The following is a 24,522-nucleotide window of genomic DNA, read 5'->3' as shown; positions in this document are numbered from 1 at the left end:
GTCCTTGGACTTACACCAATTAATGAATAAGAGACTTAAAAAATATTCAAATCAGCCTGGAATTTTTACTGACATGTCCTTAATTCTGAATGCTCACTAATTTCTTGGAAGAAGGCAAATGTGAGCTGTGAAGCATTATTTGTACATAATCTGAGAAGGAGACAAATAATTGATCATTCCTGAGCTAATCTAAAAAGCATTAAAAATTCACTCCACACTCTTCATTTTAATTACCTAAGTCAACAATGAGTTCTTTCAAATGTGTTTTATAATAAGTTCCTACTTATGCGATATGAAAAGGGAAATTAAAGCTAAATATTTTATAATTTGTAATGATAAGGAAAGATTTTAATGTTAATTCAACATATTTCAGAAATAACTCTTAGAAAATCATGCTAAGAATACAAAACTATATGTAAACAAAAGTGGCCAAATACTATGAAACACTCATTATACTTTTCTTCAGTGGTGAGTCTTGTTCTACAGTCTAAACTTTGAGTATCATATTAATAATTTTGCTATCCATTTTTTAATAAGTGGTTTCCCATAAAGATTAGAAATTAATCTACCCTGACTTTCACCCAATAAGCTTAACTGCTAGAGGCAGCAAAAAAGTCACCTATCTAGACCTAATAAAGAAAGTTTTTTCAATTTAAATATACATTGCATTTAATAAGCTTGCATGATAATTTCAACAATGTTCCTGAGCTTTTTCAAATTACCTTCCTGCTGTGTCCTGGAGACAACTCTGTTCTAGCTTTCATTTTCAGCAACTGACTTTATTAATATAATTTTTTACACCACAAAAAAATTTGAAAAATTTAAGGTTTTAGAGTTTCAAAAGCACCTGAGCTATTTTTTTGCTGTAAAACCTAATGGAAATTTGTTTCCCTTAGAGAAGGTTACCTAAGAGTGCACTGTAGAGGTTTAATGCAGTTATCAAGTTTTATATATCTGTTCTAGAAGAGATTTTTTTTTTATGGTACAGTTTATATTATTTTCCCAACTTACATAAACTTCTTTGGCAATCTGGATGCTATAACTGCATCTAATTTTGGCTTCTCCAACAGTGTCACAGTATGTTAGTTGGGTGTGCAATTTTTTACATTCTTAGCTAAACATAGCTATGTCAATAAACTATCCCTAGAAGTGTCCAAGGTCAGGTTGGATGGGGCTTGGAGCATCCTGGTCTCATGGAAGGTGTCCCTGCCCATGGTGGGGGGAAGTGGGGGTTTGGAACTGGGTGATCTTTAAGGTTTCTTCAAGCTTGGGGCAGTTTTTTTAGAGGCAACACAGCAGTATTACATGGGTTATGCCAGTATTCAGTGGCACCTGCTCTTCAAGCCTGAGATGGAAATTAAAGGGACGTGGAAGTGTCTTCAAAACATTAATGTTGAAGTCTTTATCTGTCAGCTGCCAGGTTTTGTGAAAACATTCCCTTTTGCAAACAGAAATCAGGTTCCAGAGGCAGCAGTGGTGCATTCCCCACCTCTTCCCTATTCTTCACGCCGCCAAGGAACACACAGCAGGAGCATGCCATAGAACTTTATGTGAAATTTAGTACAATCAAAAATAAATCAATATCATAGATCATCACCAAATGACTGACCTATTTTAACATAAATTTATAGAGAATAGTGCTGCAAAGGACTTCACAGGATCACCTATTCTTGTTCGAAATTAAATCATACCTGGCATCCCTTACAAGCTCCCAGCAACACAGAACCTCTGACAGGATGAGGCAATCCATACCACTACCAGACTCTCTTCACAGACAAATATTCTCTCAATCTAAATTTCTCTTGCTGCAATACTCCTTATCCTTCTCTTCATGCACTGCACACTAACATCTGACACTGAAATATATTACAGGACACCTCACAATGCCCCAACAATGTGTCATAGTTGGGTGAATAAATTTGAAGCAACTCTTTCTGCAAAACTATTACATTGAATTTATTCTCATATATACCTCCAAAATAATTTCCACAGTCATTTCCAAAGATTCCGCTCTTGCCCAAAGTAGGACATGGTGGCCCATCCCAACAGAAGACACAAAGAGTGAGATTCACCTCACCCAAACTGAAACATTTGTGTCTCAAATACTTTTCTGTTACAGTCTGTTATCAGACTAGAATGCTTAAATTTATTCAGCTATTGATATTTATCTTTTCTGACACTGTCATGAAGCAAGACTGTAGCATATAAAGCTATGTTATGCCAAAGAGGAATTATTCTGCAAAAATACCTAAAGAGAAAACAAGTCCTATTCTAAACTGTATTTGCCCTCATTTCTGGCTCTGAACGATGTTAGAGAGGTTCATAACATATTCCAGCTATTTACAGTTTTCCATGCATTACACAATGTCCACACATGGACATTCCTTAGCTCCCTTAAATATCATTCTTTTCTTGTGTCTTCTTGATGTCTTCTATTACTCAAATTCATCTTAAGTACCCCCTTTCCCTCATGATTACATGACTGGTAACCCATTTCTATTTTCTCTTCATCAGTTTTGCTATAAAATGAATTAGTGATTCCAGCAAATAAGAAATAAGCTCCTGGGTGGTCTCACTGGCATTTGAAAACCAGTACAGCTGAAATCACTCTGACTGAGCAAAGGACTGGTCCGGGCACTCTTCATGTTTTGCCCTGCATTATCTCAGGAGCTGTTCTATTGGGAGGCAACGAGGCATTTCAGGAGGTTGGGTCTTCCTTAGGGAGACAAGAATTGCAGAAAAGTACTATTGAATAGTCAGTATCTTTAGAATATAAGTGGGGAAATATAAACTTCACACAGCCCTGGCTATTATTTGGGACAATTCAGACACAATTACTGCACAATGATCTAAGGCAAAACTTCCCCGTTTGCCAAACATTATTTAATTTTAAACCTTCCTACTGTAAGCTCTATGTAGAAAACCTTTCTGATTTGTTGCTTCACAGATATCTATCTACCTTCCTTATCTTCTTACCGCAGGCCACAACATATAAAATAAAGCCACTGGAACTAAAATGCCATATCCTCACTGTTTGTTACTCAGAACATTTCAACATCCATACAGTCGTGGTTTTAATTGCTTTCTGGAAATAATCCTACCATCACCTCACTGAACATATTTCTGATGCATTAGATACTCCATAAATAACTCTTCTGCCTTCTAGTAGGAAGGCTGCCATTAGCACTATTGTGTATTACAAAATATATGAATGCAATTGCATTTTAAAAAAGCCCTGTAAGGTAGCGTCTAGTAATGCTACATCTATTTAAAAGTATCTTTTCCAATCTGGAAGCCTCAATTTGCTTGAAAATTTATTTGTGTACAAAAGTAATCAGTGGACAGACAGAAAGGTCTAAAGGGCAAATACAACAGAGGTTGAGGAAATGACAGAGGAACTTTTTCCCCTTCTTAGATCTTTTATCACACTTTTTTCGCCCAGCTTTATTTTTCATCTGATGAAGATTTTCTCCCTGATCCAAATCCAATTTGTATATATAGAAAAACTCACCCTATATTGATTTCACTGTGGTTCAAAATGGTATTTTTACTGTACAAAAATTTAATCAATACAGCCTGAAGAAGCTGGACTGGTAATGGTAAACATACTAACACATATTTCATTTCAGGCATCCAAAGCTCTGAAAATTGATACCACTGAAAAGGATTCCTCATTTGCCACTGGGAATATCCCTGTTTACTCAGCCATAGCACTGGTGTAAAGCAGAATACAATTATGCTGGGCTTGCCACACAAGAGACTTCAGCTGCAGAAACTGTCTCTTTCTTAGAGATGATACAGGTTGGCAGGTTGGACAAAGCCAGTGTGGCAATGTTTAAAATAAATGAGCAGAAGTGTAACCTAATAGCAAGGAAGATTAGACTGACACAAGGGTGAGGAGAACCACACAGTATTCTGACCAGGACATTTTTTAAATACCATTGCCCAAGTAAATATGGAGTTTCCTTGTCAAATTTGGTCCTGTTTTATAATTTGTCTCCACTGTTTGATTTCAAGTTGTAGTTGTTGCAAAACAGTGAGATTTCAGTCGTCACTGGAGATTTATACTCTGACTAACAAGCTCTGAAATCCTACGCAACACCCTGAGAACCACAAAAGGAAATGCTGTGCAACATCTGCCTTGTTTGATATTTTATTTGATCAGGAGGCTGGTATGAAAGCAGTCCAGAACAATTTGATGTGAGCAGTAATGAGTGAGATGAAAGCAATGCCTTTGTGCTCACTCACAGAGGGGAAAATGCAATCCACAGTTGCTTGGACTGAAAAGAGAGTTGTGCAGGAAAAATGGGAAGCCTGTTGAGTAAGTGACAGACCACAAGGAATTGGGGAAGGCATGAGGCCTGTGATAACAATGAGAAACATGGAGAACAACCAAAGGGCTTTGTAGGGAAGAAGGAAAGAGGCTAAGAGATGGCTCAGTAGGTACACTTAATAAAGCCATGTCACAGGTACAGCCTGAACTAATACAGCATCAAAAGGAAACAAAGATTTTGAGACACCTATTTTCAGCAAAAGTTCACCAGATTGCCTGAGGGGATCAGGATGTGTCTTTATATAAGCACTAAATCTTTTGTGACATAAAGAACTAACTATTGTTAACACTGACTCGGGCTCTGCTCAGAGCATAAAGTTTTCCACAATTATCTAATTACTAAGTTTGATTAGTAATTTTCAGTAAAGAGGTAAAGATTTACTTAAGCACTGTTTGCAACAAGTAGGCACCATCTTTAATTAATAGGATTACAGGATGACCTTTGGATATGGGCCCACTCACAAAAATTGTGCTGTAAGTGCTTACCTCACCCAGGTCTGTACTCTGAATGTTATATGTGCCTGCTGACTTCAATAATGAAGATATATTTTACTTATCCTATTTCCAAAGAGCACAAAATGCTGAAAAGGTGGGCATTGGCACTTCTTCTCAACATATGACACAAACATCTATTCAGACTCACCTGTGTAAAAACAATAGCAGCCCACAAGTGACAAAGATGCCCAAATCTGACACAGAACCATCACTCAGAGGGAAAGGGGATAGTGACCTGCAGAATCTACATCTATACACTAGGGTTGGATGCTTTTAGAAGAATGTACTTCTATTTTTATTATTTTTTTTCCCCTGAAGAGCCAGACTACATGGAGAGATGGAAACCTGTTCATCCTGAAGAAGAGAAGGGTTCAGGGTGACCAAATTCCAGCCTTCTAGTACCTGAAGGGAAGAAAGATGGAGAGGGACTTTGGACAAGGGCATGTATTGATAGGACAAGGGGGAATGGCTTCAAACTGAGAGTAGGCTTAAACTAGATATTATGAAGACATTCTTCCCTCTGAGGGTGGTGAGGCACTGGCACAGGTTGCCCGGAGAAGCTGTGGCTGCCCCATCCCTGGAAATGTCCAAGGCCAGGTTGGATGGGGCTTGGAGCAACCTGGTCTAGTGGAACATGTCTGTGTCCGCAGTAGGGGAATGAATTGGAACTAGATGATCTTTAAGGTTCCTTCAAATCCAAGCCACTCTATGATTCTGTGAAACAGCGGATCAACTAAAATAAGCCTTATGGACTCTGTGTTCCCAACAACCAATTTGTATTACAGGAAAGACTACTGCGAGAAATCAAAAATCATTATCAGCTTCTAAGTAAAATCTCAGGTTCACAAGCAAAAGCAAAAGCAGATGAAGAAGCTGGCCTTCCTTCCTCCCTTTTTAGCACAAATAAACAGTTCCTTGGACAAACTCAGCTGTGAGGCATAACAAGCTCTTGCACAAAAACAGGGAGTGCAGTCTCAATTAGCACAAGTTCCACAGTGCTGCCTGTGAACAGCAAGGAGCAAACGTCCCTGTGTCCATTGGTGAGCCTGTGCAGATGAGTGCAGAGGGAGACAAAGCAGCTCCCAGTAAATAAACCATAACTTCCTCTGTGTCAGCAGCACAAACAGAAATAGCAGCACGCATCTGGCAGCTGCTGCTCTGCCTTGCTGCTGCTGAAGCAAAGGTGCAGCTCATGACTTGCATTTTTTTCTGTGGAGCCTCTGTGGTACCGACTCTGCAGACCTGGCAGAGGCACTGCCAGGCTGGCCACCCTCCCTCAAGGCATTTTTGTAAGAAGCACATGGGGGACTGGAGCAGGAGCTCAACAATCACATGCCATGTGAACAATCAGCTTTCTGCACTCCATCAGAAAGTGATTTTGGACCACAAGTTGATAGATACTATTTTAATAATGTGTTCATAAAATAGACAAGGCTTCCTGGATTGAAGACCAACATGCTCAAATGTACATTGCAGCTACAATACACAAGGAGTTTTTACTCTATAGCCACTGAAAGGACTATAAATTTAATTTAAAACATGCTACTTGAGCCAAAACATTCAACATCCTTAAAGAGGGCAGAGACCAGGAAATCCTTATATGTCTACATATCTGTGGATTGCAACAATCCACACAACCAAAAAGCTTAAAAATTCAGTACATAGGGAAAGTTCCCATGGGTTTGACTTTTATCAATAACAATTTCCTATTTTCAGAGGAAGTTAAAATTCACAGACTCTGCTGCATAAATATGTTGAAATGATAGCTATTTTTGTACAACTCTTACCATGACAACAAAAAAATATTATAAATATCTGCTTTTTAGGGACTGATGCTGCATATTTTGCACAATAGATGTTCTGAAATTTACTGAAGGACAAAACCTCTAGTTGTTCTAGTGCTCTTCTGTACTCTTGCTCTAGCAATTCCCATTTGTGCTTTTCCAGTTGCAGGAAACAAGCTCACTCTAACTCAAGAACCCTTCTTTAAAAGCTGGTGGTATGGATAATCTGTTGGAATTTCATCTCTAGATTTGGCTTAGAAAACTAGTAGTTGAAGATTTTGTGTGTCATTCCTGTTCTATTGACCACCTAGGCTGGTTTTCTCCCTCCAATGCAGCATTCAGAACATTCCCACAACTCCTCTACTTCAGAGTCCTCTTTTATAAAGGGTTCCTGTGGAGTACAAACTTTCCATATTCAAAATTACCATCTTGACATTTTCTTGCACACAGACTGTTCACAGAAGTTGTTTCCATACTATATCCTGTCAGTTGTTTTATTATAGTTCTTAATCACTGTCTAGAAGATTGACTACTGTGTAGGTGATAAGGTTGAGATACAAAGAGGGATGCAGGCATCTCAAGTACAAATTTAGACCTTTAAAACCCATTGCTTAGCTTACCTAATTTAAAGGTGCTTGAGCCACTTTGGCACCTGAGTTGCTACTAAAATCCCACTTATTTGCCAGGTTTTGCTACTAGGTGATTACAACAACTTTGTTAAACTCTCTGGTTTCACAATCTGCATGACCTTACGCAGGTGTTGGTAAGGATCCTAAGGAGCATTACTCTCACAACAGATCTACTGGTACTGCCTGAGCACAAAGCACAGTGAGGGGGACAGTTCTTTACTCCCTGTAGTGACATGATGCCCTGAAGGCAGAGAGGAAAGGCTCTGTGAGCTACCCAGAAGGTAGGATAAATAAGACCATACTGCTGTCATCAGAGAAATTTTGGTATTTTGCTCCTGGATAAGTCAAGAGCTGCTAGGATAGAAGCATCCAAAATTGGGTCTGTGGATTCCACCCTGTGGAATAGGTAGTACCTCGTTGTGGATTAGACCAGGATTTACAAAAGCTAGCTTAACTAAATTGCATTTACATTTAAATGAGGAATATTTCCAATAATTGCTGAATGAGGTGCAGACAGCAATAGATTAAGAATCTTAATTTTCAGGAAGAAAAAGGGAAGGAAAGAGCCATTATTTTTGGCATATCTGCAAAATAAGCAGCAATCAGTTCAAAAACATCCCATGTTTCTTCATTCTATATCTCATACCCTTGACTTATCCTATTTCTTAAATCAATACATTACTACATCAGGTATTTCTGGTTCCCTCTGGACTGATTTAAACATGCAGGATAATTAATTTTCACTGGAGTGCTTCTTCACTGCCTTAAATTTCTCATGTTTTAAATTCTGCAGCAACACATATTAAGTGTTCCAATCCTTAACTACTATGTTTTTAATAGAGATCTTGCTCACCAGATATCTTTTTGCAAACTCTTGCAACTCTACCGGAGACACAAATCAAACTAGTCACACAGCGTTTTTTTCTTTTCAATGAAATATATGGTAGTAAGAAGAGTCTTTCTACAATGTCAGACAATGTACAGCAGGGAAACTTCAATCATCCTTTTAATTAGCAGAGCAGTAATAGGAAAAGCTCCTCACAAATTAAAGAAAGAGGACAGTTAGATGGAATTAAGTAAGTACATCATTTCTTAAGAACAAAACAGTGAAGGGTGTTTCTAGTGTAATTAAAAAGTTCTTGAGATGTGTCTAAAATAGGTAGCAGAGTAGAAGTACCAATGTGGAACACAGCAGTCTATAGAAAAGGCACAACATTACATCACATACTGAGGGAATTTCAAGGCTATTTTCACTGCTGCAAGTTCTTTGTAGTGAATATCCTTGTCCTTGGTGAATGAGAATGACTGACACCCATACACTTTCTACAGTTTCCTATATCTGAAGAGTTCCTGATTATGATGAAATGGTTTCACCTAATTATTTTTTCAAGTTGCAGTTTTTGATGTTTAATTTTGAAACCTATTTGAGATGTCTTGAACTATATTAATACACTGTATTATGCCTCCATTTCTTTTTGAAGCACTTTACTTTAAAAAATGCAGACTTCTAATGATTTTTAAATTACTCCACTCTGCACATATCAATTTACAACAATTACAACATTTTGCATTTTTCAAAGCACTTCAGTTTTAAAGAGGTTTTATGCTTTACAAGACACCGAAGGAAGAGGCTGCTGATCCATTTTTGCCCTTTGTAAAATTACCACCAATCTTGCTAGGAGAGCTTAACCAAAAATAGATATGCTAAATATATACCATCTCCATATAATCATTTTAGGATGAATGTTTTTGTGACTAAGAACTGCCAGTATTCTTTTCCCAATCATAATTAGGTTGCTTCAGTGATATAAATGGATTCAGTGGAATTATGACAAATGTCCTGGAGTAAGGGGACAGAAACTGGCCTACTTTGGCTGAATAGAGTCTAGAGAAACGAATGCAGGACAAGATGTCAGAGGCATCAGCTCTGCCACAGATTTCTCAGTCTATAATATTTCAGTGCTTCAATTAATTAGTGACTCAGGGCTGGATTCTCACCTGAAACACACTGGGATTGCACTGGTGGTATCACTGCAGTTACACTAATTTATGCTAGTTAAGGCTCTGCCCCCCTGAACAACTCTGTCATCCATTTTCTCTTGATATTTAATCTCAAGCCTCCATGTTAAAGTTGTCAATCTGAGAACAGAAGATGAGTTTTTTTGTTCAGTTTGTTGATGCTGCACCTTCAATTATCCAGAGCTTCCCTTCTACCTGACATGAACAGTCAGTACTCACGAGTTTGATTTTTTCTTTCTGAAAAGCACTGCCTATATGCCTCAAAGGGAGATGACTCATTAACATCAAGGGATTTTGGATGACAGCCTATAAATAAAGCAACAAAGATGCACAGACAGAAAGTAGAAAGTTGACTATTCTGAAGTCCTGGTGACATTAAAATAGTGTACTGTCAGTCTTCCATCCTACTGTCTGTGTCACATATGCCGTAAATCACGCCCATACTGCACAGGTCAGCTGAGCTCTGTGTTCAAGGTCTGACTAATAGTGGATTTTCACATACTACCATAACTGGATTCAGCTGGTGTAAAGATGCTGAGACTCTGAAACACTCCAAGGACGACCTTTTGCAGTACAGGTGGTTTTCACAAAACATGTTATACAATCAGTCTCACTTAGAGCAAAGCCTGAAATTCCTGTTCTCTATCCACATCTTGTAGAGGTGGGGGGAGACTAAATGAGAAGTGGAGCCCAATACCTTGTGCATTTCTCTTGGGCACACCCACTGTCAGATGGCTAAACTGGTAAGGGATAAATGTCTTTGAGCATTTTTGTGCGACTCACACAAGGATGAACAAACTAGGAAAAACTAGAATTAAATGGGCAAAGTGATAAACAAGATAGTAAGGAACTAGTTTGAACACAGAATACTCATATTTATTTTTTTTTTTTTTTAGTGTAAGCCAAAGCCATTTCAATATTTAAAGATGACCTATTTGCTGTATGGTTGGTGGGACTAGCGGCCAACATCTTGGACAATGTGGAACTGTAAGCAGTGCTGGTGCTGTTTCTTTTTGTCTTGGAAAAACTTTGGGAATCCAAGTGGTGGAAAGACAGCTCTCCTCAGAGATGGCTGTGGACATCTGCCTGAGATAAGCTTAGCTTAACCCTAATGGCTCTGCCTCTCTAACTTTTAGGCAAAAGTGGACAGAACTCTCCTCATTCCTCATACGGTCCAAAGAAGACTGCAGACAGCAGAACAGATAACTATTCAAGGGACAGTTAGTAAAAAACTTAAAGAAATAAAGTTACTGTAGGGAGAAGATGTATATTTCAACATAGACTATACCACAGATAAGGCAGCAAGCAATGTCTGCCTAGGCCATTGCAACTGGAATTATAACAGTGGTATCCCAGGTGCACCACTTGAAAGCTACTGGAATAACTCCATGCTGCTTCTCTAAAAATTTCTGACATTGGTATAATTTTGAAGCAGTGAAAGTCATAGCTTGCTTTTGACCTTCAGCATTCAAGCCAGTTGGAAAATTGGCAAAACAGGCTAATCCATCTCTGTCATGGTAAATACATGTCAGTCTATAATCACACAGAACAATTAAAACACTTTGATCTTGTCCATACAACAAACCAAATTTTAGGTACTAACGGAAGGTGCTTTTTTAATTTCTTCTCCTGATGTCACATATGGCCGTAGAAAAGACACCCATCAATGTTGTTTTGATTGGTGTAGCTAAAAATCTGCCAATATTTTCCAAGTGAAATTCAGTTGATGTTGCCTAAAGAAGGCAGAAGAATCAGAAGCATATTATCTGTATGTTTGAACGTTAGCTGAGAGGAACGGCCTTTACAAAGAGGTGCATAAGCAGCAAGGCAAAGCCTGAATGAAAACCATGTCATCCCTGGGAGAGGTAAATTGAAATCTGAGCTAACAAAAGAAAATGACTTTTCATGGAAGTTCAATATTGTAGGGTAGAAAGAGGCCAAATATGTCTGAAACAGATATCCAGCTAAGAATATTGAAAGGACGGATCTTAACAGAGCTGAATAAAAAGCCTTCATAAGTTGTGTCCTACAAGTAGTGCAGGATTAGCATTACTAAGTATCTGAATGACTTTCAAGCCATATTGAGCTGCTTTTATTGAGAACCAATTCAAACACTTCAATGAAAACATATCCTAACAGCTGCTTTGGAGTTCTGCAAGAGGATTTTCTGGCCCTCAGGGGATGGCAACTGGCCAGCAGGAACTTTGGATTTAGGAGGAGTATCCTGAAGTGATGCACTGAAATTAAGTTTTGGCAGTCCACAGGTCAGAGCAGAGATGGAGTGGACATTTGGAAGGACTACAGATAATTTGACAGTCTTTCACCTCACAGAAACACAATTGCAAGACTTTGCACCTATTCATACTGGGACTGGAAGGTGCACTTTTTAGCAGAGAGTGCAGGAATAATTGAAACAATTTACTTAGGGCATGGTAGACTATCCTTCATTTTTGGTCTTTGTGTGAAGCTTGAATTTGAAAACACTAAACAGAAACTATGAGTGTCAAACAAAAACTGAAGGATGAATTCTTTTTTTTATAATGTTCTACAGAAAATCAAACAGCATGAACAACATGGTCTTTTCAAGCCTCAAAAATCCATTAATGATTCCAGAGCTCAGGCTGGAGCTCCAAATATTGGCAATACTTCAGCATATGCATGGGTCACACAGTGACCCTTCATCTCTCTTCCTCCATATCCACACTGATTTTTATCTTTCCCCAGTCTTCCACTTGTGAAATGGAAGTTTGTATTGTCTGAAGAGATAGGGATGGGCAGGTAGGGGAAGGTATCATAGAGATAGCTCATCCCTTTTTAGGTGGGTCACACTGGATCTGGAATACTATATTCAAAAACACTCTGGAAACTTTGTTATTTCCCCCTTTTAAAGTATATCAAGATACATTCATTTCTATTTACAAAAAACATAGAACTTTAACTAATGCATCCTTTATTTTGAAAGTACATGGAATTTCCTGGGGAACACAGAAATCCTCAGGACAAGAGTCTGTGTTCTTCAAGGTGATACAGAAAGGCAAATTTTCCCAGCACTGACAATGATGTGGTACAGAGATGGCAGGAAAGTGCAAGGGTTTGAGGCAGGCTGAGAGACTGCTCGTCTATCAGCTGCAAGCTTTCCTTGTTTGATTCCAGATGAGCAGTCTGTGGTTTACCCTTTTCATCCTCTTCATAGTACAGAACCTCATGACTTTTTCCATTCACATATGACAGTTTGTTTATTTTGACTTTGTTACTCCTTTTATGTTTTCTTACTTACTCATTTGATGTTTTCCTTCCTCACTAAAATCAAGCTTTATTTTCAAGATGCACAGCAATCATTGATCCTAGGAAGAACATCTCAAGCACAAATGAACATCTATATTTCAGTCTAACACTCAATGTATTGACAAGACCATCCTGATTCTAGTCTAACACCTATGAAGAAATATATATTTGAAAGGAGAAGTCAGAAGTATCTGGCTATAAAAAGATGACTGCTGGTGGTTGTAAAGCCATCCTTTGATAAGCCAGAAGACAGTAGAGATGAAGAGAGCTATTTTCCCTACTAGTTGATGGAGGTAAGGAAAAAAGCTGCCTTCTAAAAAATGATCAAAACAGCTTTGGAGGTTATTTATTAGTTTTTTGGTCCCTTACTTAATATCTAACTGCCCCATACAGCTGACACAACAGACCTTTCCAAGATTAACATCGTTTTTTGAGCTACAACAATATCGTATTAGAACAGAAATTAGTCTGCATATTTTGTGAGCAAAAATTTAGTACATAGCTAACACCTTTCCTAATTATTTGCTACATTAATGGAAGTACTACTATACTAACCTTCATGGAATATTTTTAACACATAATAAAATACAGGATCAAAATGAAAGCAACTGGTCTTTTGCTGAAAGCCAATAAAAATTCAATCCTTATCAAAGCAGGTGCCATATCCGACAGTGTCAGACTAAAATTACATGCATTAATTTTTGAGTGTAGAATGAATGCAGGGTCTTTGTAACAAACACTGAGAATTATTAGCATGTCAATATCTTGTTGCTTAAAAATTCGTCATGTAGGGGGACATTTTGTAAGTCCCTACTTAAAGATCATAACCATACATTTTAAAAGATCTGAGCGGAAATTTATACTGTTCCAAGTGCTCTTTTGAGTGATGATTTCTAAGAAAAACTGGTGACTTGGACCACTGGTTGTATTCCACTGCATTCAGCAAATCTGTCACTTGCATCTATTCTGTACTGGGATGTGCTACTTATCATCTGAGATTTCGGCTTTGTGAGCTCTAAAGGGGAAAAAAATAGTAGTATGTACATTGGTAATGACACGCTCCATTACAGAGTAAAATGTGCAGAGTGCATTCATTTCAAGAAAACAAAATGTAAATGTACAAAGCACACAGGAAATCCACTTCAACTCTTAATCAAGTTTAGTGGGAATCTAACCTTGATGGTCCTCTAAGAAAGAATTTTTATCCTAGCATGAGAGAATGGATGGTCATTTTTGTTTTAAGATTTTTTTTGACGTAGCTTTCTTACTTATCAGCCATTGCATTTAGAATTTTTTTTAATATACTCCCAATCTCTCTCAGAATCAGGGATTCCCCGATTGCATGAGTCTGATCAGTGCTCAACAATTCAGGTGAGAGTCATGCTTGCCTCTAGTGTGTGCCAGGAGGCACTTGCACTCTTACTGGACTACTGTTCTTGCTGTCACACCATCAGGTACACAACATTCTTGTCACAGGGAAAATGCATTTCTTATCCTTGGCAACTGAAAGCCAGCAGAAAGCACAGGCAATATTGATATAGCAAAATCTCCAGCATACCTGTAGAGCAGTCTGACCCTGTCCACTGTGGCTCACAGCTGCAGATTCCTGCATCCAGGAGGAAAGTCCCGTGCCCCGAGCACTGCTCCTGGCACACGGGAAGCGAAGTCTCACAGTTCACACCGCCCCAGCCTGTGGAGCAGTGACATTCCCCTTGGACACACACACCATGGCCAGAGCACATCGGATCCAAGCAGTCCTCTGGAAAGCAGGGAATATACAACTTAGAGCACAAAACTTGCAACTTCACACTGATTTACTGGTGAAATTCAACATCGGGGATTCAGAGCAATTCGGTAATTTTTGTGCAACCTAACTGAAACTATGTTAACAAATGTAGTCTGTGTTAACATCTGCAAAAGTGTAAGCCAAAAACAAGGAAAAAAGCAAGCATGGAGACAGTTAGAGGCGATATGAATCTGCTTGTCATGGATATTGTCTTATTTTTAAAACACAGAGTCCCAGGACAGGTCTATTGGTTTTAGTCTGTGAAGTCTGTGCTTCAGCAGCGGGGTTGGGAAAGAGCTGGAGCAATTAATAACTACTTCTATAATCGTGCTTTGTATTTCTAGTTGGGTATTTGTGCTCTGTGTTTTATTTACATCTGGGAAAAGAAAGATTTATTCTTTCATATTCCTGTGGAAAGCTATCTCTACAGCCGAAAATTTGCTACAAAAAAAGGGTCATCCATTAACCTCGAGTAGTGAATTTCTGACTCTATGCTTGCTGCAAAAAAAAAAAATCTCATACACTCATAAAAAGTATGTGCTGGGCAATTGCAGGTAATGAACAGCTTCATAAAAGTCATAATGTACTGATGAACAATTTGCAAACAAAGAGCTAAATTTGTTCTCAATTTGGATTAAACTATTCCTAGTGAAAAATTCAGGAGCTCTGTAGAAGAATTTAAATTGGCTGGTTAGTCCTGTATGAGCAGCATACTCTTTCACAAAGCCCCAGCACTGTTTTAACAAGACAGGTTTTAAGCAGGAAGCAGCCTGCCTTCTCTGGAGGCTGCAGGAAGGCTGTGGAGCTGAACAGGATCTGTGGGGTCTGAGCACGGGAAACAATTAACCAGCAGCCCATCCATGTTAGATCACGCTTCAGGCTGACGGTAAAGAGGCACTGTGAAAGTTCTGCTATGCATTTTTCAAGTATCAGCACAAGTACTGTTTCAATAATTAAATTGTAAATTTAACAAACAGTACTCTCTGCTATGGGAATGAAGAGATGCTCTCTGCTTCAGGAAGGGAAGGCTAAATACTTCAGACACAGAGATTAATGGCCTCCAGTTTATAGGACCTTTTGACCTAAAAATAAAGAAGTAATGCTTTTTCTTTTGAACTGCTACACCACCAATTCAAGATCAAATTTCAGGATTTATTTTTTTATCTTTTTCAGCCTTCCAGGCTTGTGCATAGCACCATGTAATTCTGAAAGAGGGGAATCAGTGTTTCTGGACAATGCACATCTTGCTAAGCATAGGACAAAAATACACGACAATTTTCTCTAATCCTGAGACAGCTCTTTATTTTGCTGATATTTTAAAATTAATTGAGGGACTCCATTTTAGGAAAGATAATCTGACAGGACAAATTCAAAGGACTCCCACAGCAATGAATACATGCAGCTACTGGTGCTCCCTGGACAGTACATCTGTTACTATGTCCGCTATGTTAACAGTACTGCTAGAAGACTAAAATCATATTTACATACAATAATATAATCTCAATTAATTCATGACAGAATTATCTCACTACTGCACAAATTATGTTGTACAATACCAACTGAACGGTCATGTCAAGCACACAATGATACAATAAAAACCCACCATACTTGGTTTACACAGGTTTGTTTCACCCACCATATTTCTACATAATTTCACCTTTTTTTTTTTTTTTAATTTAAACAAGTTGTTTACTATAAAAATCCAGTGTTTTCACACTCTTGTTTTCAATAGCTGTCTGAGTACATTTACGTCAATTTTTTTCCCTAACCATTTTGCAGTGTCACATTATGGCAAGAAACAAAGCAACTAAAACCAGCAGTCAGCCTCTCACCAGCTACAGGTTTGTCAGCAGCACGGCCTCAGTGAGGAAATCTGTGTATTACCTGCTTTTCCCCATTTGGGTTTTCTACTAACAACTGACTATGTCAGACGTGTTCTCTTGATTGTCCCTTTAAAAACCATTCCAGGTATGTCAGATCCATCAAATCCATCCTGGACATTTTTCTGACTAGAGAATTCAAGCCACATAAAAAGCCTCCTCTGTGTGCTACTCAAAAGAATCACCGAAAATCTATATAGCAGGAAGCACAAAGTATGCTGTCACCAGCTTCAGGCTAAGGGGACTAGTGAAAAATCATCAAATCAGGGTAAGCATGAGGAAGAGTTCTGCTTTCCAAGGCTATGCACAGGGGAAGAAAGTCAAAGCTGATGAGCTATCTCAGACATGCTAAGAGGGAAACAACAACTGCTTCTGTCTATACATGAGGGCAGAGACACATCAGAACCAAACCCAGTAAAAATACAGTTACTTGTTCTCATAATTTCCCACTTTTTATTAGCCAAGCCTTAAAGGATGCCAGTTTAGTACCCTGAACACAGGTTCCCAGTAAAAATGACATATGACAACAGAATTACACAATATGCTCTAGTAAACTGAGCCTGTTTGCTGCTCTTTTGGCTTTATATTGTCAGAAAAATCTAAGATGTGGCAGAATGAAGAAAGGGAAAAGCTGATTACGATCGTCTGATTACTCTGGAGAACAACCACATCATATTTTGTTTAAATGATCTTCTGACTGCCTTACCCTGAGTTTTTAGCCCAGTAAAAAAGCCTGGGCAGGCTCTCTGATGGTGTGTGCTAAGGGACCATGGTTAGAGGCAGCAAGGAGGGCTGGGGACACCAGCCACCCTTCCTCAAAATAGTATCTGGAGCCTGACAGAAGAAAAGCGGAGAGAAAAAACTTAAGATAGTCTCACAACTTTCACAGAAAAAAACAAAAACCTTTCTTCCTGGGATGTTTTCCAGGAAACTTTTGGAGGACTGAGAACACACTGCTGGTAAAAACTTCCACCCAGTTCTGGTCTTGCTACTGAGCTTCAATGGAGGGGGAGAACAGAAATCAACCGAGAACTATAGTCCCCTTGGACCAAAAGAGAAACTGAGTATTTCAGAGGATCGCCCATGCTACAAATATTAGATGGTCTTATTAGACAGTGATAAATAATTTTATCCTTTTGAATAAAAATGTGATCATCCCACTGACTGTTACCGAGACCTGAATACCTTTACCTTCCAAAATGTTCTATTTTAACATTACTTTCTATGAGGCAGTAAAGGAAAGCTAGTTTTGAGCAAAACAGTCAGTACTGCTTCACAGAAAGCTAATCACACATACGTGAGTTTTTAACTACCTTGAAACAGGAGCGGAGATTAAAGACAAAAATCAACCCCCCTAGCTATAGAGAAGGAAACTTCACCAACCTTGCTCACAAATCTCTCCTTTGTATCCAGGGACACAGATGCAGACGCCCATGATACAAGTACCATGGCCAAAGCAGGTTGGATCAATACACTGCTCTTCTGGAACATCACACTCTGGTCCTTTCCACCCATTTCGACACACACAGTGACCTTTCTCATATTCTCCATTTCCACTGCACAGCACTGGACAGGAATCTGAAGAAGGTAGATTGACCTTTTTAATGTATTTACATACTTACATAGATTAACATTTATTGCATTTATTGTTCTGTAAAATTGCTTTTCCACTCCAGCTCCTCGATCCTCCATTTGGTTCAAGGGTTGTAACAGACTGAAATCTTTGAACTAGGTAGTGCAGCAGTAATACAATGTCCTCATCTCCTCAGTCTGTCTCACTTGTATACCTTAATTTTGACCTGAAATGGGATATCTTAGAAGAAAAAAATAATTCTCTCCCCTTGATTGGCCTCTGCAGAAAACTTGCAGTGATGCCTGCTTATGATTTTCAGTAAGATTAATATTTCTTTCCTGTGTACTGAAGCATGATCCTGCCCTTTTTCCTTCTAAGACTTGATGTTACTGAGGTTTTAGCCATTACTAATCTGTATGTAAACCAGCAATGTGGAATCTTAGTTTTACAATCCAGTATCTATTTCTGAGCCAATCGAGGTCTTAAAAAAAAAAAAAAAATAAAGGCAACCCTACATTTGAGGAGACATTGGAAAAACATGAGAACTTCTGGACATCATATGCAGCAGATGATGGATAATACCGACAGAAATATCTGAAAAAGAAATAAGGTCACTTAACATGTTTTTTGCCTTAATGCTGGAAAACTGTCTGTAAGCTGCTTTAGGTTTCTTATCTACACTCTATTCAAGTTAAAACCATAGAAGCTTTTGATTTACTTATGTTTTCTCCAGAGTGAAACTGTCACTTTTAAATAACAGAAAACATTATGCAAAGCTAACACACTTAATAAAAAATGTATTTTACAATTATGGAGAGGATGCAAAGAGGGATGGAGGAACTTATTAACTCTGAAAGTCAGGGAGAAGTGGTTGATGCATGTTAACTCAAGTACAGCATCAAGAAACTTTCCACATGTGTGCTTATACTGTATCTGCCATCTGGCTGGAAAAAGGAATTTAATCTCCTTTAATCACTTTGAATCTTTGCAAGCCCAGCAGTCACACACCATAATCATGATCCCTGTCATGCACTGTGGGTCTGTTAATATGAGATTACCTTTTGCACAATCAGGACCAAGGAATCCCGGGAAACAGTGGCAGTGCCCTGAGATACATTCTCCGTTCCCATTACAATTAGTAGAGCAGTCATCCAGGATTTCTATTTATTCAGAAAATTGTGCACAAAGAAAAACAGAAATTGGTTGAATTTGAAATGAATGGCATCTTCACCTCACTCTGCAGGACACATCTCAACATACAAATAGGTGCAGAAGCAGTAAAAAGCCCATTTTCATTCATAGGGAGCATAAAACAAAATTCCTGTTCAAGCAGCTTACAAATATTTATTAGATTTTGTCCTGACAGCTTTGAGATAACAGGTGCATCATTTATATTACACCAAAAAGCTTTTAAAGTAAGTGTTCATGTAAAATTTACCACCATTAAAAGCACTGCAGGATCCTGAGTATTTGCTGAAAAATGTCCATCTTAAACCCTTTCTTTTATTGCTGAAGTAATTTGTTTGAAACCTGTTTATAGAGTAAATTGCCTTCTAAGGTATTCATTTGAACCATGTGAATTGAATCCCTTGGAGAAGGGCAGGATTTCCACTTCTATACAATCAGATAAACAAAAAACCAGTCTTGTGTACGGTGATGAAATTCAATGCAATAAAGGACTAAGAACTAGATTTGAAGGAAAAAAAACCACCTTCAGTTCTGATCTTAAACTTGCCTACATTTTATCACACAGCTCCTGATAGCAAGCCACTTAACCTCACACATCTGAGGACAGGCTCATATCTGTACATGGATTAGCAGGTTTTAATTTACACCGGTATTTCCTACAGGAAAGCAGTAGATTCACTGATTTATATGGGCTTTGAATAAAGAATATGAAGTAAATTCAAGCTAAGATGATCCTGCATGGAGCAGGTCACTGTCAGGTCAGCTCTAGGACTGAGGGGCTCTGCAGCCCACGCAGGTGCTGTACAGGATGGGAGAGGAGGGGACTGTGACTGTTACACGGGCAGGTGCACTAACAGATGTGGGAGGTACCTCTGACTATAGGAAAATGGGAGACAGGGCTCCTTTGTCACAAAATAACAACTGTTGAGGAAAAAGAAAAAACCCCAGCTCCTTTTTAAGAGTATCTGTCCATAGCAAGTGATTTGGGAGGAAAAGCTTTCTCAAGAAAGAGCGTACCATTGGAATATTTAATCTGCTATGCTTTTAAACTCAAACATTGTCAAATGATGCATTATAAGCAGATCCTACAACTAATAAACATAAATGAAATAACTGTATTTTGATCTTATTTATGGGCACTTGGACAGATAAGGATTGGTACGTCTTGAAAATGCCTACTGTTATTTGCCTACTGTTATTTGGGCTATCGTTTATATTAAAGAAGAGATACTTGATATGTATCTATTCATCAGATACCCATAACCTGGACACAGATGTCTGTTTCAAAGTCAAAAAACAGCTCATTTTTAGAGGTAAGTTTTTTCACAGGTATGCTGCTTGTTATTAATTTTTCATACTGCTGTTCATTATCAACTCTTCTCTTGCTCTGTGTGTGCTCCTGCCTGCCTTCTCAGTTTTCCGGAATCACATGGTAAATGATCCCTACATTGACCTGAAATAAAGAATTAATGGTTTGAGAAGTTACTTCCCCTCAGTGCAATGTCCAGTCTGGGCTGCCCTTTATTTAGCTAACAAAACTTGAGGCATGCTACATTTTGTATGCAAATCACCCTCCTCAAGGGAAAGTCTGATCCGAGCTTTAGCTAAAGTGTCAGCAAAATCAATTTTGTACATAACTAACACTGAGCATCTTGAAATACTACCTAGCAGACGCTGATGAGGAGGGCATGACTGGTTCACAGTAGCACACAGCAGAGATGCATCCAAGCTCTTGCTCTAGTCTGAGTGTTTCTGGTCCTGGCTGATTCCTTTGTCAGCAGAGATGTCAAATATGACACCAGCCCAATCTGGGTAAGAAGTATGGCTCAAGGATTTTTATTTTTGTTTTTGGAAACCCCCAGAGAGACAGCCAGGAACCGTTTTGTGCAGAAACCCAGGAGAAGTAGATACCCAGGTTATGAAAACAAAATAGCTAGCACTGTTTTCAAATGCATCTGCAACAGATTCTTGCTGCAGCATGAACAGTCTTTTTCCCAAAAATGTCTTCTTGCAGCCATTTTGAAGATGAAATATAAGGATTCCTGCCTGCACTGTGTCTAACATGCTTTCCTCTTTAACACACAGTTTGTTCTGCCTGTTGGCCACATAAGGGGATGGACAACTTCCTTTTTACCAACTACAACAAGAACCAAACTGCAGCAATTAATTTCATCTTTTTTTTGAGAGAGAGCTTATGCTACTAAATGAAACCCCCCTGTATAAACACTGCTATCTTACAGCAGAAATAAACAAGGGGGCAGGAATTCGGATTCCGATCTGGGCAGGAGTTTGGCCAGGTTTTATAATCTTTGTACAGAATCTGCAACTATGCTTCACAAATCACTTGAATATTATTTTCTCATATGGCATTGAATAATGGCATATTTTCTTGCTTGCGAAAGATTCACTTTCCTGAACAGAGCAGATATGAACTTTTATACCAGAACCAGCCATTAAAACTCCATCTCAATTTCTAATTTTCTTCTTCTATAAGTCCTTCAGAATCTTGTTATTTGAATCATACTGTCCTGCTCTGCAAGGTGTTCACCACAAAGTAAAAATAGTATCCACTTTTTCTGTAGAGCAGATGGCATGTCCATTACTAGTAAAGACATCTTGCTAAACATATGGTAGAACAGGTTAACTAAAGGGTATAGTGGTTAAAGTCTTGCAGCAAACCGAGACTGTCATAAATACAACACTTTACCTAAATTTAAATTCTGAAAAAGCTCTACGTGTGAGGACTGCTCACTCACCTACCTCTGCAAACACTTTTCCACCTATATGTGTTAAAAAGGCAGTAGGAATCTGATATGCAATCAGGACACTGCCTCCTGTATTTGCCCTCTGTGTTCCAAACAAAATGGTGCATTTGAATAACTGGATAAAACAACGCAACCAAACCACAAACCAAAATCCACAAAAGCCACCTTTTAGATTTTCTAACTTCTAACTGAATCAAATACTGGAAATAAAAACTTAAAGCCTGGATAATTTTTGTAGAATTTATGGTTCCCATGTAAGTAGAGAGGGCAGATATAATCTCTTTTATTTTGAACAAGATAATACCAGAAGTTACTCAAGCATTTAAGCTATCACATAAAAATCTTAACACAGAAAAACTTCACACTTAATTAATTTGATAACATCCATCTTTAATATACAAATGTTGCTATTTGTCTAATATTGGCTTAAAGATGAAGTTGCTCCACTGAGGTGAATTAAACTAATCTGAAATAAAACATGTTTAAGACAATACTTAAAAGAAGTTGGAACTAAGGTCAATAATTTTCAAATGCATCTTTCCAACGTAATAAGCAGAATAACAATTTTACTGTATTTGTTCTTACCAATTGCTGTAGTTAGTACAAACACTTGCTCCACTTTCTTTCCATCATTGTAGAAAGCCATGTGCCAAGCTCCTTGATCCATGTACTCGATGAAACCTGTCTCTTGCAGTGAAGTTAAGATCAGGTTCCTGGGAGCTTGCTGAGGCTCCTCTGAGTTTTTTGGATCCTGTTTAATTAACTGTTTTCCATCCATCAGTTTTACAAAATCAAACTGAAATAATAATGAGCAAAAATTAAGCAGCTAGCAAATATTCATGAATCTTCTCTGCATGTCTCCTTCAAACAGGAATAAACAGTTGAAATCTTACGAGGAATTGCCTAAGGATTCACCAATGTGGACAGCAGTTGCATAACCCAGTCTGTTCAGCTTCAGGTTACACATAAAAAGCATTATGGTAGGTCAGAAATCTGGCATCAAAACTTGCTGTTTGCTGTGGCAGGTAAATTCAGACTTGCTGCACCAAATACAGCAGATTTACTCCAAAAATTACATCTCTTTAACGGGAATAATTCCAAAATTCCCAAGCTGTAGTCCCCATGTTATGCAGCTATTCAACTCAAATGCCAAGAACAGATTAAAGAACCTATTGTTCTATACCAGATTTTTATATCTTTGCCCCTTACTATCGATATCATATATCAAAACCTAAATATACTTTTTATTTATATTTAATTTTATTAATACAAATAAGTATATATTTTTTACATGGAAGTTCTTAATACCTAACTGGCTTAATGTTGACAACTTTAAGACCTGTTAACCTCAAAGCATCAGAGATGTAAACCTTTCTACGAATCCCTGTTCAAGAAAAGTTTATATTTCTCTAGGGTTTTTAGGCATTCTGATTTTTAGTAAAGTTCAATGTCAGATCAACTGAGGATCCAGCTCCAATTAAAGTCAATGACTGCTAAAAGTGCTTATTTCTAATACCAAACCTCTAGTAAATAATTTCTGAGGTCAGAGTAGATGACCTCCAGAGGACCCTTAGATTTTTCCATTATTCCATGTATACTTATCACACTCTATGGAGTGTGATCCTGTTATAAAGAAAGATGAAAAATCTATTACCTATAGAAATGACAGCTTCATATGCCAAATACAGTAAGTCTATAAAAAAAATTGCATGTGACCAGCAATATTGCATAAGTAATATTTATTTATTTTAACATTAGCTAGGTTTTCTCCTGCAAAATCCCCAGGAGTAAGCACTCAAAAACCCCCATCATCATCATCTTAGAAACCAGAAAGAGCTTTTTTCTTTGCTATTAGCTCTTTATACTGACTATGCAATCTGTTTGTTTTAATGGAGTCAGAAAAAAAAAATTAAAGCATTTTCAAGTGATCTGGCACTTCATCCCACTGCCCTTGCACAGAAGAGGCTGAAGCTCTGCAGCAGGACGGTGTGTACCTGTCCAGCCTCCCAGACAGTCACATCCCTGTGGCCACAGCTGCTGATCTGTCTAGTAGGACACTGTTCCTTCCCCCGAGAGGGGATGGTTTGAGCACAGAGCTAGAGCTCAGCAAAAGACAGGGATTACCAGACTGCTTTTTGTGGCTACAGCCAGTCTCTTCCTCCCTCCCTGCTTTGAAAACGTATTGTGAACATTCACATCCGCTGCTGCTTGAAAATGTAAGCATGACAGAAGCAGGATTATTTCAAATTACCTGCGTATGAGTAGGTGGGATGTTTCTTCTGCCATAAATTCCCAGCAGAGAATCCTTCGCCAGTGAGATGTTAAATTTCAGGTACACTGGGTGATGTATAGTAATTTGGAAGCGCCAGAATAAACCAGGGGGGATGGTCTGCATAACTTGTGCTCCAATCTCTACTTCTCCTGTGTCTATGGCCCGGCCCTTCTGAAACACTGATTTTCCAGAAACAAACAAAACAGTCAGTTGTGTATTCATGGAGGGTGGAAGATAACAGGTCACAAGGTATAAATGGGCCTTAGATATATAATGGAATATAACAAAACCAATCTCTAAACAGAGGGCATTTTGCTGGAATAACTGCGTTTTTTACTGAACATGTTGGAAAATACAAATAAACCTGCATGCAATGTTTCCAACAACAGGTGTCATGGGGCATTTTTGCCCTAGAAATCTTGGAACACTGCACTGAATATGAAAAGGTGGAACTGCTGCTGCATAAACCATGGTCTTTACCTATCAGCTATAGAAACAAAACACATTCAACTG

The 24,522-nt window shown here is 38.4% G+C and overlaps 1 protein-coding gene across 5 annotated transcripts in view; it reads right to left on the bottom strand.

Annotated features, from left to right (window-relative positions):
- TENM1 (teneurin transmembrane protein 1) overlaps positions 1–24,522 on the bottom strand; it is a 548,864-nt gene that overhangs the window by 103,758 nt on the left and 420,584 nt on the right. For all 5 annotated transcript variants that reach the window (XM_051792682.1, XM_051792691.1, XM_051792676.1 and 2 more), the window contains 5 exons: positions 23,989–24,188; positions 22,323–22,533; positions 18,843–18,944; positions 17,595–17,789; positions 14,104–14,304 (listed from right to left, as the gene is read on the bottom strand). In XM_051792682.1, coding sequence (XP_051648642.1) covers positions 14,104–14,304; positions 17,595–17,789; positions 18,843–18,944; positions 22,323–22,533; positions 23,989–24,188 — 909 coding nt within the window. The remainder of the gene's footprint in view (positions 1–14,103; positions 14,305–17,594; positions 17,790–18,842; positions 18,945–22,322; positions 22,534–23,988; positions 24,189–24,522) is intronic.

Source organism: Manacus candei, unplaced genomic scaffold (assembly GCF_025592945.1).
Source record: "Manacus candei isolate 608988 ecotype Guabito, Panama unplaced genomic scaffold, ASM2559294v1 h1tg000003l, whole genome shotgun sequence".
In the NCBI taxonomy this organism is placed as follows: domain Eukaryota; kingdom Metazoa; phylum Chordata; class Aves; order Passeriformes; family Pipridae; genus Manacus; species Manacus candei.
Note: the sequence above shows the minus strand (reverse complement) of the source record. Positions and strands in the feature narration are given on the sequence as shown.